The sequence below is a fragment of the Solanum tuberosum genome, unplaced genomic scaffold (assembly GCF_000226075.1).
Source record: "Solanum tuberosum cultivar DM 1-3 516 R44 unplaced genomic scaffold, SolTub_3.0 contig00015, whole genome shotgun sequence".
Taxonomy (NCBI): domain Eukaryota; kingdom Viridiplantae; phylum Streptophyta; class Magnoliopsida; order Solanales; family Solanaceae; genus Solanum; species Solanum tuberosum.
The window spans coordinates 1-11903 of NW_006240076.1; the positions used below are offsets into that span (position 1 = coordinate 1).

At 34.0% G+C, this 11903-nt stretch overlaps 2 protein-coding genes across 3 annotated transcripts; one reads left to right on the forward strand and one right to left on the reverse strand.

The window, feature by feature from the left end:
• Nucleotides 1-2199: 2199 nt before the first annotated feature.
• On the forward strand, nucleotides 2200-4930 carry LOC102592340 (uncharacterized). Of its 2 annotated transcripts, none has more exons than XM_015305809.1 (4): nucleotides 2200-2392; nucleotides 2475-2774; nucleotides 2848-3551; nucleotides 3829-4930. In XM_015305809.1, the coding sequence occupies exons 3-4, from the start codon at nucleotides 2856-2858 to the stop codon at nucleotides 4474-4476; spliced, it is 1344 nt and encodes a 447-aa protein (XP_015161295.1). In that variant the 5' UTR covers nucleotides 2200-2392; nucleotides 2475-2774; nucleotides 2848-2855; the 3' UTR covers nucleotides 4477-4930. The 2 variants fall into 2 exon arrangements, with proteins under 2 accessions (XP_015161295.1, XP_015161296.1); XM_015305810.1 differs by having other exon boundaries at nucleotides 2863-3551.
• A 1926-nt stretch (nucleotides 4931-6856) lies between these two features.
• On the reverse strand, nucleotides 6857-7420 carry LOC107059299 (ethylene-responsive transcription factor ERF071-like). Its single transcript, XM_015305808.1, has one exon. The coding sequence runs from the start codon at nucleotides 7418-7420 to the stop codon at nucleotides 6857-6859; it is 564 nt and encodes a 187-aa protein (XP_015161294.1).
• Nucleotides 7421-11903: the final 4483 nt, after the last annotated feature.

An 11903-nucleotide genomic window follows, 5' to 3' on the forward strand; every position in this document is an offset into this window, starting at 1 on the left:
TGAAATTAAACCTTGTGCCCGGCTGTTATCTGCAAAAAATTTCGTCAACTGCTTATTGCTTTGGCTTCTATTCTTTGATTTAGTCCCTTGTTGGTATTTGTTAACTACAGAACTAAAGGAACAAGCTATTTGTTAACATTAGTAGAATGCTCTTGTTTTGCTTTCCAACAGCTTATGTTAGCCTGGAAACTGGAAGTGGAAAATCAATGTTTGGAATTTTACTCAGTCATCGTCACTGTATAATGATAACTAAGTGGTTGGATGCCTGCTAGATTAGATCCACAGAACTCAAGCGTACAAGTGATTCATACTTGGACTAGGAGTTCTCTTAGTACTGTTTTGTTGCTGCAGTTTCTTTTGATAATTTTTTTTGTCGTAAAGTTGCTCTATTAGGTGCCAGTTTCACTATTTTAACTCTGGTAAGTGATTCTTCTGCTTTTAAGAGTACGCCCATGGTTATCTAGTTATGTAAGATTTCAAGGCCTGCAAGTAATGCAATCTGAGATTGCGCATGTCAGGTTTCTGGGTATGGTGAGTCTATTGCTCATGTCTCAATTGTTCCAAAAAGAAAGTTATTTTTTTGTAATTATAGACAATTTAACTTGAGAAAATCTCTTTGTATCCAAATAAAATGATTTATAGTAATGCAAATGGTCAAGGAGTATTTTTATGTCACAAATATCACCTATCTCCCTTTTTTAAAAACGTGTGTCAACTCAAACAATGTCACCTGCAAGTTTTGGCATGCTTCTTTAAATTAAACATTAAGCGTCCTCGCAATTACCAAAATGAGTATTAAGTGAAATTGTTGAGTTGTACTTGAACTAACTTGGATTGAAATTTGAAACACACAAAAGCTAGTTTGGTTACTTCTATTACATCTTTTTTTTTTTTTTAATTTATAAAACAGCATGCCAACTGAAACACAACCAATTCAACTGATAATTAATAATGGATTAAGTAGCAATCAAACACTCGTTATTTCTTCTACCATAAGACGATCGCCAACCTTAACAGAGGTTTTTGCGTTTTGAATTAGCACATTTAGCAAATTGGGTTGGAGAAATAGTTTTTGATAACAATTTTATCATCTTGAGAAGGTCGAGATATACTTTTTTTTATCAACATTTATCATTGGATCTTCTTAGTCAGGTTTGGAAGTAAGGTAATGATATTCTCCGTCCTAATTAACATAAGATGGAGTGAATTGGGTTATACTTATTTTCGCCTAAGTGATGACTGGGTTACTTTACTTTGTGAAGTGCAGTAAAGTAAAAAAGACAATTCTTTTTACGTGGAAAAACACCCGGCTCACAAGGTGAAAAAAACCACGACCTACACCTCTGTAGGATTTTCCCCCAAATTCACTAAAATAAGTGAGCCTCAATAATAGTTAAATTACAAGAGTTGTAACCTAGGAACTAACTATATGCAACAACCTTAACAGATTGTTGCTTCCCTCTTCAAGTTATAATACCCTTAACTTGAAGCTAAGTTTTCCTATTTTGTTTATCCCTAGCTACGCAGTTGCTTTTAAAAAGCTGAAATAGTACAACTCGATCATCACCTAATACAAGAATTCTAGACCCAAAAACCATCAAGTATGAAACAAGTTCTTCAATCAACAAGTCAGAACTTCTTCTCAAATATACTCTTGCTTATTTGCTTGAGTTCAGCCTTTAGCTCTCAGTATATATCGAAACGTACGATATGCGCTTTTATACTCGTACGTGAAAGTTCGGTTGATCACAAATACCATGTAAGATTAAACCCATCTTGTAGTAATGTTTAGATGAGGACAACTTCTCCTGTCTATCATCAAAACTTCATTAGATCTGATAAATATAAATTGTGTTAAATAGATATCATGTGTATGAATTAAAAGTATATTTATTATTAAGAAAAATAGACTTGAAGAGAATGATAGTTTAATAGATTTTTGAAAAACATAATAATATATAGTTGAATTAAAGTAAATTTAGTAGGCAAATTGTAAAATGTTGATAAGTTGGATGACTTTTCGAGGGAACTAACTTCACTCATTTTATATTTTTTTTGACGAAAATAAATGATTGCAACCTTAACACTTTAGTACAAAATACTTAAACAAGAAGATAGTATTTGCTACCACTCCGTTCTAGCCACCTAAGAGTAGTCAAAGAAAGAGAAGAAAACAAAAAAAAAAAAAAAAAAATGGCCTTGTCACAGAGCCAACTTGAAGAGGCTATGAGCCCTGCTAGGTTTGAAGCACATGCAGCTTCTGTTGGAGCTCACAGTAGTGCAGTCACTGAGCCCATCTTACCATCATCATCCATCTTAACAAAGGACAAATCTTTTTCTTCTGCTGCAAGTCCAATCAACTCCTTGCTTGCTGGCGAAAAAATTCAATTTGGTAACCTGCCTTGTCATTTCATATGTATGTATCTCAAGTTATGATTATTTCATACGTATAATCTAATCCCTCCGCTTACCAGGTGCTGTTACATCCCCAACCGTCCTTCATACTAGTAGTCGTGTTGTTTCACATGGGATTGGAGCTCCAGGGTCTAATTGATCTGAAGTACAAATTTCCCGTAATATTTCTCCAGATGAAAGTGATTGTACCCTTTTCTTTGAGAAAGATAAACGTGCAAATGATCCATGTCTAAATGTACAAGATTCTGAGGCTGAAGCAGAAGCAGCTGCTTCTGCTGTTGCTGTAGCAGCTATCAGCAGTGATGAAATTGTCGGGAATGGACTTGGCTCTGCTATTTCAGAAGCTAAAACTTTTGAAGGTACAGAATTTGCAATGCCCAAATGTGCTTTGTTTATCATCTGATGGTTCTGACAGTTGCCTGTATTAATCAGTCTGTGTTATGGCAGGTGATCAGCAATTGAGCAGCCAATCACGGGCAGAAGAGTCTCTTAGTGTATCTCTTCCTGCTGATCTCAATGTTGAGACTCCTCCGATATCATTGTGGCCGCCCCTACCAAGTCCCCAGAATTCTTCGAGCCAAATCCTATCTCATTTTCCTGGTGGCCCGCCGTCACATTTTCCTTTCTATGAGATGAATCCCGTGTTGGGCGGTCCTATTTTTGCCTTCGGTCCACATAAGGAGTCGGCTGGCTCCCAATCACAGTCACAGAAAGCTACCGTGTCTAGCTCAGGTCCACTTGGTGCATGGCAACAATGCCATTCTACGCTAGACTCATTCTACGGTCATCCAGCAGGGTTCACTGGCCCTTTCATAAGCCCACCTGGAGGTATCCCTGGAGTTCAAGGTCCGCCACACATGGTGGTCTATAATCATTTTGCTCCAGTTGGACAGTATGGCCAGGTTGGATTAAGCTTTATGGGTACCACTTATTTACCTTCTGGAAAGCAGCCTGATTGGAAGCACACACCCTCATCCTCCGCAATGGGCATCACTGAGGCGGATATGAATAATGTAAATATGGCTGGTTCTCAGCGAAATTTATCGAATATGCCTGCTACCGTCCAGCACCTTGGTCCTGCTTCACCAATTATGCCCATAGCTTCTCCTCTGATGTTTGATGTGTCTCCTTTCCAGGTAAGGAATGCCATACCATCATTGATGTTAACAAAAAAAAGGGCTTGTAGAATATTTCACCCCATCGTAGTGGAGTATACTTGTCTATTTTAGTTGCTCACTTCTTTTTGATTTTGAAATATTCATAATTGTCTTCATTTCTTTCATCTTGTGTAGAACTTATTGATTAATTTCTAAGAATATAGACTCTGTAATGCCTTAGATTTTTGTTATATGATCTATTAGTGCAAGCAGTTCTCTCATATAACATTTTACTTTGCTTTTGGTTTCAACTCAGTCTTCACCTGAAATGCCAGTCCAAGCTCGCTGGTCTCATGTCCCTGCATCGCCTCTTCATTCTGTTCCCATTTCTCACCCCTTGCAACAGCAAGCTGAAGGTGTATTGCCTCCTAAATTTGGGCACGGTCATTCGATTGATAAGTCATTGAATACCAATAGGTTTTTGGAATCTCATCCTCCAGAATCCTCTGATGGTACCCCCAGTTTTACCGTTGCGACAGTTGCCAATGCAGCTCAGTTTCCTGTTGAAATTGGTCTTGGAGATTCCTCCAAGTCGGGGGCTACTGTTGGTTCTGCTCAGAGTCTGGCCAGTCAAAGCTCCTCTGGATGTGCTAATGCAGATGCTGGCAAAATTGATGCTCTCAGAAATGGCATCAGCAACAGTGGTAAAGATCAAGGTGTCAGTGGTTTCAAAACGCACACCCAGCAGAAGAATACCTCTGCAGGCTACAACTATCACAGGGGTGGTGGAATGTCTCAGAGAAATATGGCTGGAAATGATTGGTCCCATCGCAGAATGGGTTTCCATGGCAGAAATCAGTCCTTGGGTGCGGTTCCATCTACTAAGGTGAAACAAATATACGTGGCTAAGCAAACCCTTGGTGGGACAAAAACCACGGGAGGAGAAAACCACATGGTTGTTTAGAGATCTTGATAGGTAAGGAAGGATCTGTTATGAGTATTATGTCAGTGGGACAATCAAGCTAGTTTTGGTACCTTCTTGCATTTATGGCCTCTGAAAATAACTTAATTTGGACTTTAGATAATTGGTTGGTGATTATAGTGATCCTCTCAATTTTGTCCGGAATATGGATTTACTAAGTTGTGGTTTGGCTGCTGAGATTTGAAATTAAACCTTGTGCCCGGCTGTTATCTGCAAAATTTTCGTCAACTGCTTATTGCTTTGGCTTCTATTCTTTGATTTAGTCCCTTCTTGGTATTTGTTAACTACCAGAACTAAAGGAACAAGCTATTTGTTAGCATTAGTAGAATGCTCTTGTTGTGCTTTCCAACAGCTTGTGTTAGCTAGCCTGGAAAATGAATGTTTGGAATTTTACTCAGTCATCGTCACTGTATAATGATAACTAAGTGGTTGGATGCCTGCTCGACTAGCTCAACAGTACTTGAGCGTACAAGTGATTCATGCAGGGACTAGGAGTTCTCTTAGTACTGTTTTGTTGCTGCAGTTTCTTTTGATAATTTTTTTGTCTTGAAGTTGCTCTATTAGGGGACAGTTTCACTATATAACTCTGGCAAGTGTTGTTAAATGAAAAATGATTTTTCTGCATTTAAGAGCACGCCAATGGTTATCCAGATATATGAGTTTTCAAGGCCTGTAAGTAATGCAATCTGAGATTGCGCATCTCAGGTTTCTGGTATGGCGAGTCTATTGCTCATGTCTCAATTGTTCCAAAAAGAAAGTTATGTTTTTTGTAATTATAAATAATTTAACTTAAGAAATTCTCTTTGTATCCAAATAAAATGATTTATAGTAATGCAAATGGTCAAGGAGTATTTTTTATGTCACAAATATCACCAATCTCCTTTTTTAAAAAACGTGTGTCAACTCAAACAATGTCACCTGCTAGTTTTGAGTTATACTTAAACTAACTCGGATTGAAATTTGAAACAGACATAAGCTAGTTTGGTTACTTCCATTACATTTTTTTTTAATTTATAAAACAGCATGTCAGCTGAAACACAACCAATTCAACTGCTAATTAATAATGGATTAAGTAGCAACCAAACACTCATTATTTCTTGTACCATAAGACGATCGCCAACCTTAACACTGGTTTTTGTGTTTTGAACTAGCACATTTAGCAAATTGGGTTTTTGATAACAATTTTATTATCTTAAGAAGGTGGAGATATACTTTTTTTTATCAACATTTATCATTGGATCTTCTTAGTGAGGTTTGGAGGTAAGGTAATGATATTCTGCGTCCTAATTAACATAAGATGGAATGAATCGGGTTATACTTATTTTCGCCTAAGTGATGACTGGGTTACTTTACTTTGTGAAGTGCAGTAAAGTAAAAAAGACAATTCTTTTTACGTGGAAAAACACCCGGCTCACAAGGGTGAAAAAAACCACGACCTACACCTCTGTAGGATTTTCCCCCAAATTCACTAAAATAAGTGAGCCTCAATAATATTTAAATTATAAGAGTTGCAACCTAGGAACTAACTATATGCAACAACCTTAACAGATTGTTGCTTCCCTCTTCAAGTTATAATACCCTTAACTTGAAGCTAAGTTTTCCTATTTTGTTTATCCCTAGCTACGCAGTTGCTTTTAAAAAGCTGAAATAGTACAACTCGATCATCACCTAATACAAGAATTCTAGACCCAAAAACCATCAAGTATGAAACAAGTTCTTCAATCAACAAGTCAGAACTTCTTCTCAAATATACTCTTGCTTATTTGCTTGAGTTCAGCCTTTAGCTCTCAGTATATATCGAAACGTACGATTTGCGCTTTTATACTCGTACGTGAAAGTTCGGTTGATCACAAATACCATGTAAGATTAAACCCATCTTGTAGTAATGTTTAGATGAGGACAACTTCTCCTGTCTATCATCAAAACTTCATTAGATCTGATAAATATAAATTGTGTTAAATAGATATCATGTGTATGAATTAAAAGTATATTTATTATTAAGAAAAATAGACTTGAAGAGAATGATAGTTTAATAGATTTTTGAAAAACATAATAATATATAGTTGAATTAAAGTAAATTTAGTAGGCAAATTGTAAAATGTTGATAAGTTGGATGACTTTTCGAGGGAACTAACTTCACTCATTTTATATTTTTTTTGACGAAAATAAATGATTGCAACCTTAACACTTTAGTACAAAATACTTAAACAAGAAGATAGTATTTGCTACCACTCCGTTCTAGCCACCTAAGAGTAGTCAAAGAAAGAGAAGAAAACAAAAAAAAAAAAAAAAAAAAACCTGCAAAAGAAGAAGAAGATATTTTTCAGATAAGACAAAAACCATAAAAGTAGAAATTTAAGAATCAGAGGGACATATCCTGTGTGATAAATTTGACAAGTCTATCATCTTCCAATGTGGCCCAAAAGTCATCACCAATATCCATACTGTTTTCACCATTGTTATCCTGATCAGTAGCCACTGCAACTTCATTACCATTTTGGTCATCATCTTCCACTATCACGATTGGGGAAGTACTGTTGTCAGCATCAATATATTCCTTAAGAGGAAAGTTGGTTTTCGCCTTTCGACCTCTAAATTCTACGGCCTTTATGTCATAAGCTCTAGCAGCATCTTCGGCAGTAATAAAAGTACCAAGCCAAAGTCGTTGGGCTTTATGCGGATCACGTATCTCAGCGGCCCATTTTCCCCATGGCCTTTGTCTCACTCCCCTAAATTCCTTCTTCGTATTCCTCCTCCTCCTCTTCTTCTTCCCGCTTTCCAGAGAAACAGTGTCGTCCACATTACGTGGCATTGAATTATCTGACGTGGCTGCATTTTGAACTTCCCACAAAAGCTTAGCAGCTTCTCCGTCCGCCCGACCATCAGCGGCGGCGCCTGAGAAAACATGTTTGAGAGCTGACACCATGTAGTGAGATTCTTGTTGATGAGTCAGTTTGTGAGTAAAAGTACATTTACTCTCTTGACATAAACTATTCATTCTTTCCCTTTCTAGTTCTAGTTCTAGTCTAGAAAATAGCAAATGAAATTTGTTGTTGTTAAATGAAAGACGAGTGTGGGCGTATTTATAGAAATAATAATATTTTGTTTTGGGGTGAGCTGGAACACTAGTCAGACACGAGGTTGACTTTGGTGTAGGCCACGTATAAGTATTAAATCATTGCACTCTTTAATGACGTGCCTATTTTTGGAAGAATTGGTCCATCTGACGAAAGCCTCTTTACACTTAACAGCAAACCATTCTTTCTAATAAAAGAAATACTGTAGTATATTCGTAGCTTCTAAAAAATGCATTTGGAACCTTCTATATTTAAGAGCTTCCTTCATTCGGAGGTATCTACGGAACATTCTATTTTTTTTAATTTGTATATACATACTCATCTTAAGTACTAAGTAACTTAATTAATTCAAAATTATTTTTTAAGTATTTGCAAGGAGTTAAAAGTGTACTATTCTATCTTGTATTTCATCAACTTACTTTTATTTATTAATTATATTTAAAATATATTCTACTAAATGATCCTTACGAGTATATCAACTAAATATTGGACAAAGTAAGAGTATATATAAACTCTTAATTACTAATTTTTAGTATAAAAAGGTTTTACATATCTTAAAGATGTCTGTACATGAATAATAACTTTTATATATAGAATATTAAAGGTAAGACAAGTTATATATTATATTTTATATTATATAGTAGTAGAAATATTTTATTTTGGTTGGGTGTGCGAGCGGTTTGCCATCTTTATGCCACTTGTGTCTCCAATCTGCTGAGCTGCTGAGCCCAAGGAAGTGTCACGTTGAGGTTTGACATCAGCAGAATTAACGTGGTCTTTCTTTAGAAAAAACTCAGTAACATGTCAAATATGCACTTGACACCGCAACATTCTCGTATTCCTAGAATTAGGACATGTAATTATCGAAGTTTCCAGAAGGAACCGCAGATGGTACTTGGAAGCTTCTACCATACGTCATCAAGAAGTATTACTTTTTTCCTTTCAAAATAACTTGTTAATTTTAAGACATGAAGTTACATCATTTTTTCCTTTTTTTTTTAAGGTCTAAATTAAAAATATCATTTATTTTGAAATAAAGAAATTACCTTATAATTATATGGTCTTAAATATCCACGCTATTCATGTATTTGAAACGGTGACATTATATAGGATATAATGTTAATGTTGGACTTTAATGATCGAACATTTCACTCATTTGTATTATATATAGTGTGTTGATCGTAGTACTATTATTCGATAAATTGCATTTAGTTTTGGTTAATACTATTTTATGATGTTACACTTTGATAACAATTCTTCGTTTCAATCATTCTATTTTAATTTTGTATGCAATATCTTATCTATATCCTACTATTTTCTTGAAGATATATATTTAAATCATTATTTGCATTGAAGCATCACTATCCAATTCATTCCAACTTCAATAGTATTCTTCTTAAGTTGACTACTTGACTAAATGACAACCAATTTCAAAAGTCAAAAAGTGTTTTTTATTCAAACTTCACAATATGATTTTGTAGTAGTTTTCAAAGGGCCATAAAGGCATGAATGCTAAATGTCTTAATCCGTAAGTTTCACTGAGACACTTTATTAAAAAATTGAGACCTTCCTGCGCAAAGTTGAGTCAATTCACTAGAAAAGTTCTTTTATGTTTGCATAGTCAACTTATGTTTTAAAATTTTCACGTGTTCAATCAAATATAAAAAATATTTAGAAATCTTTTTGTTATTGTTGGTATAGCTAAATTTTATAAGAGATTTTACATTTTCTCTAAAAGAAAAGAATTTATGACGCCTTAAATGTGTTGGTTCAATTCTTTTCTTGTTTGTATAAAGATAGAATCTCTCAGGGCTGATTATAAAATATCAAAAATTGAATTATTGAATCAGATCGAAATTTTTGGTAATTTGATATTCGGTAATTAATTCGCTATTTGATATGATATTCAAAAGTAAAATTTTAGAATAACGGTATTCAAATTTTATATTTGGTATGAGACATGAATATCATTTGATATTCGATATTTCTCGAATACCGAATTATTTATTTAATGAAAATCATATCTCAATAGGTCCATTGCTCATTAGAACAAGTCCAAAGAGAAAGTTAAAAGACTAAACATAAACAACCCAAATGCATATGTCTTTTAGTTGTATCAATATGTTTTTCTTGACAATCTTCTTACTTGTTGATCTTCTATTATATCGGGCCTCTACATAGAAAAATAAAAATAATTGGAGCAATAATATTAACTTTGTACTACAATCGGGTACAACTTTAATATGGTATTATCAAATACCCTGACGAAGTTAGATTTATCGATTACTAAATTATCGAACCGGAATTTATAAATTGTATTTGATATCTACTTTTAACTACCAATAAATGAATCACATAATTCAAAATTTGAAAATATTGAATTGAATACCGGAAGCCCACCTCTACTCTCTCCATCCCAATTTAAGTATCTTCATTTAATTTAATACATAATTTTAAAAATAATAATTTAATTTTATAATCTTAAATTAAAAATGTTTTTAGTCCAGATTTTAAACTTAACTTATAAAATGTTAAATTGAAAAAATCTATTGATAATAAAAAGAAGACACTCATTTTTTATTATTTTTTTCTATTAAGAAGAGAGTGTATATAAAAAACTTACTGATAATAAAAAGAAGACGCTCTTTTATTTTTTCTTCTATTGAGTAGTTAGAAGAGATCAGTATATATATAATATATATTATTATTTTTTCTATTAAGAAGAGATAGTGTAATCATATTACACTACTCACTATATAATATGATTACAAGCTCAACACTTGAGTGGTACAAGATATTTCCTACCGCCACTCAAAAGAAATTGAAATAAAGGAGAAACAACCCAAAGAAAACATATATACATATATAAACCGAATTAATTAAGAGGATTTAAAGGATGAGAAGAGCATATCCATTTGGCAACTCCATCATCTTCCAACTATCGCCTGCGCCGGAGACAATATGTCGGAGAGCTGACACCATGTAGTAAAGTTCTTGGTTTAACATTGAAGTTGACAATCTTCACACAAAATACTCATTCTTTTTTTCTTCTTAGAAAATAACAAATTCACCTGAAATTTGTTGTACGTAGTTGTTAATGATTGACCTGCATGCATAAGTTGTATAGATTCTGTTTTGACTTTTGAGGTGGGGTGAGCTGGAACACAGACTCCACGCCACACTAGGTTGACTTAAATGTAGGCCACGTAATGAACAATTCTAATAATTGGCTATTTAATACCCATGTGATTTTGTATGTAGTTGTTAATGATTGACCTGCATAAGTTGTATAGATTCTGTTTTGACTTTTGGGGTGGGGTGAGCTGGATCACAGACTCCATGCCACACTAGGTTGACTTATATGTAGGCCGCGTAATGAAAAACTCTAATAATTGGCTATTTAATGCCCATGTGATTTCTTTAAAAGTCAAAGAGTCACACTTATTCCTCTCGACAGCAAAGCATCTTCGTAGGTTCTGTAGTTACTAAAAAAATATCTTCGTAGGTTCTATAAAGAACTTAGGAACTTTCTAATTTCTATATATACAGGAGGTAGCTTAGCATCCAAAAATTGGACTTTATATTTCTTTTCTAATACTAATTTTTAATTACTGTTTCCTCTTGCCTATAGTCCATATAAATTGGATTGTTGTGTATCTTTCTTAAAAATATATATTTTAGACATAAATAAAATATTTATCTTTTAAATTATTTTAAAACTATTTTCATAAAAAATATAAAATCATTTTCATAATTGTTTTGAATTTTGAACTAGTTGGATTTTAAATTAATTTTGTTTTGGTTGGCTGAAGGCTCTGTAAGGTGCTGAATCACTAGTTGCATGCACACGTGGTGAGCCAGCCTTTATGCCATTTGTGCATGTAAAACTGAGGAAGTTGACAGCGTAACATTCTCGTATTTTTTTAGGAAAAAAGTAGAAACATGTCATAGTCGAAGGTTCTGGAAGGAAAACGTAAAAGCCTCTATTACCGATTGTTTGTTGAGGGAGATGGTGGGATAGAATAAAATTATATACGATGACATCTACATTGCTACAGTAATATTTTTAAAGCATGTTGTTGTTTTTAAAGAACATTATGCTACAGTCACGTGAATATAACATTGCTTTTGAAATTAAGAAAAAAACCGAACGGGGCAACTTTATATGAAACTAGCAACTAAAGCAAACAAACAAAAAATCATTGTGAAATATCTATAAAACAAAAACTTAAAAAGTATAGTAATGGCCGATAGTTAAACACTGTCAACACATAAATTAAATTATTCAACTTTCGACTAAGAATAATAATCTTCATCATCTTCTTCTGGTGG

Excerpts from the sequence above, each read along its gene's own strand:
- LOC102592340 (XM_015305809.1), top strand. The coding sequence starts at position 2,856 with ATGGCAGGTGATCAGCAATTGAGCAGCCAATCACGGGCAGAAGAGTCT. Across the intron at positions 3,552-3,828 it reads TTGATGTGTCTCCTTTCCAG|TCTTCACCTGAAATGCCAGT; the intron begins GTAAGGAATGCC and ends GTTTCAACTCAG.
- LOC107059299 (XM_015305808.1), bottom strand. The coding sequence starts at position 7,420 with ATGGTGTCAGCTCTCAAACATGTTTTCTCAGGCGCCGCCGCTGATGGT.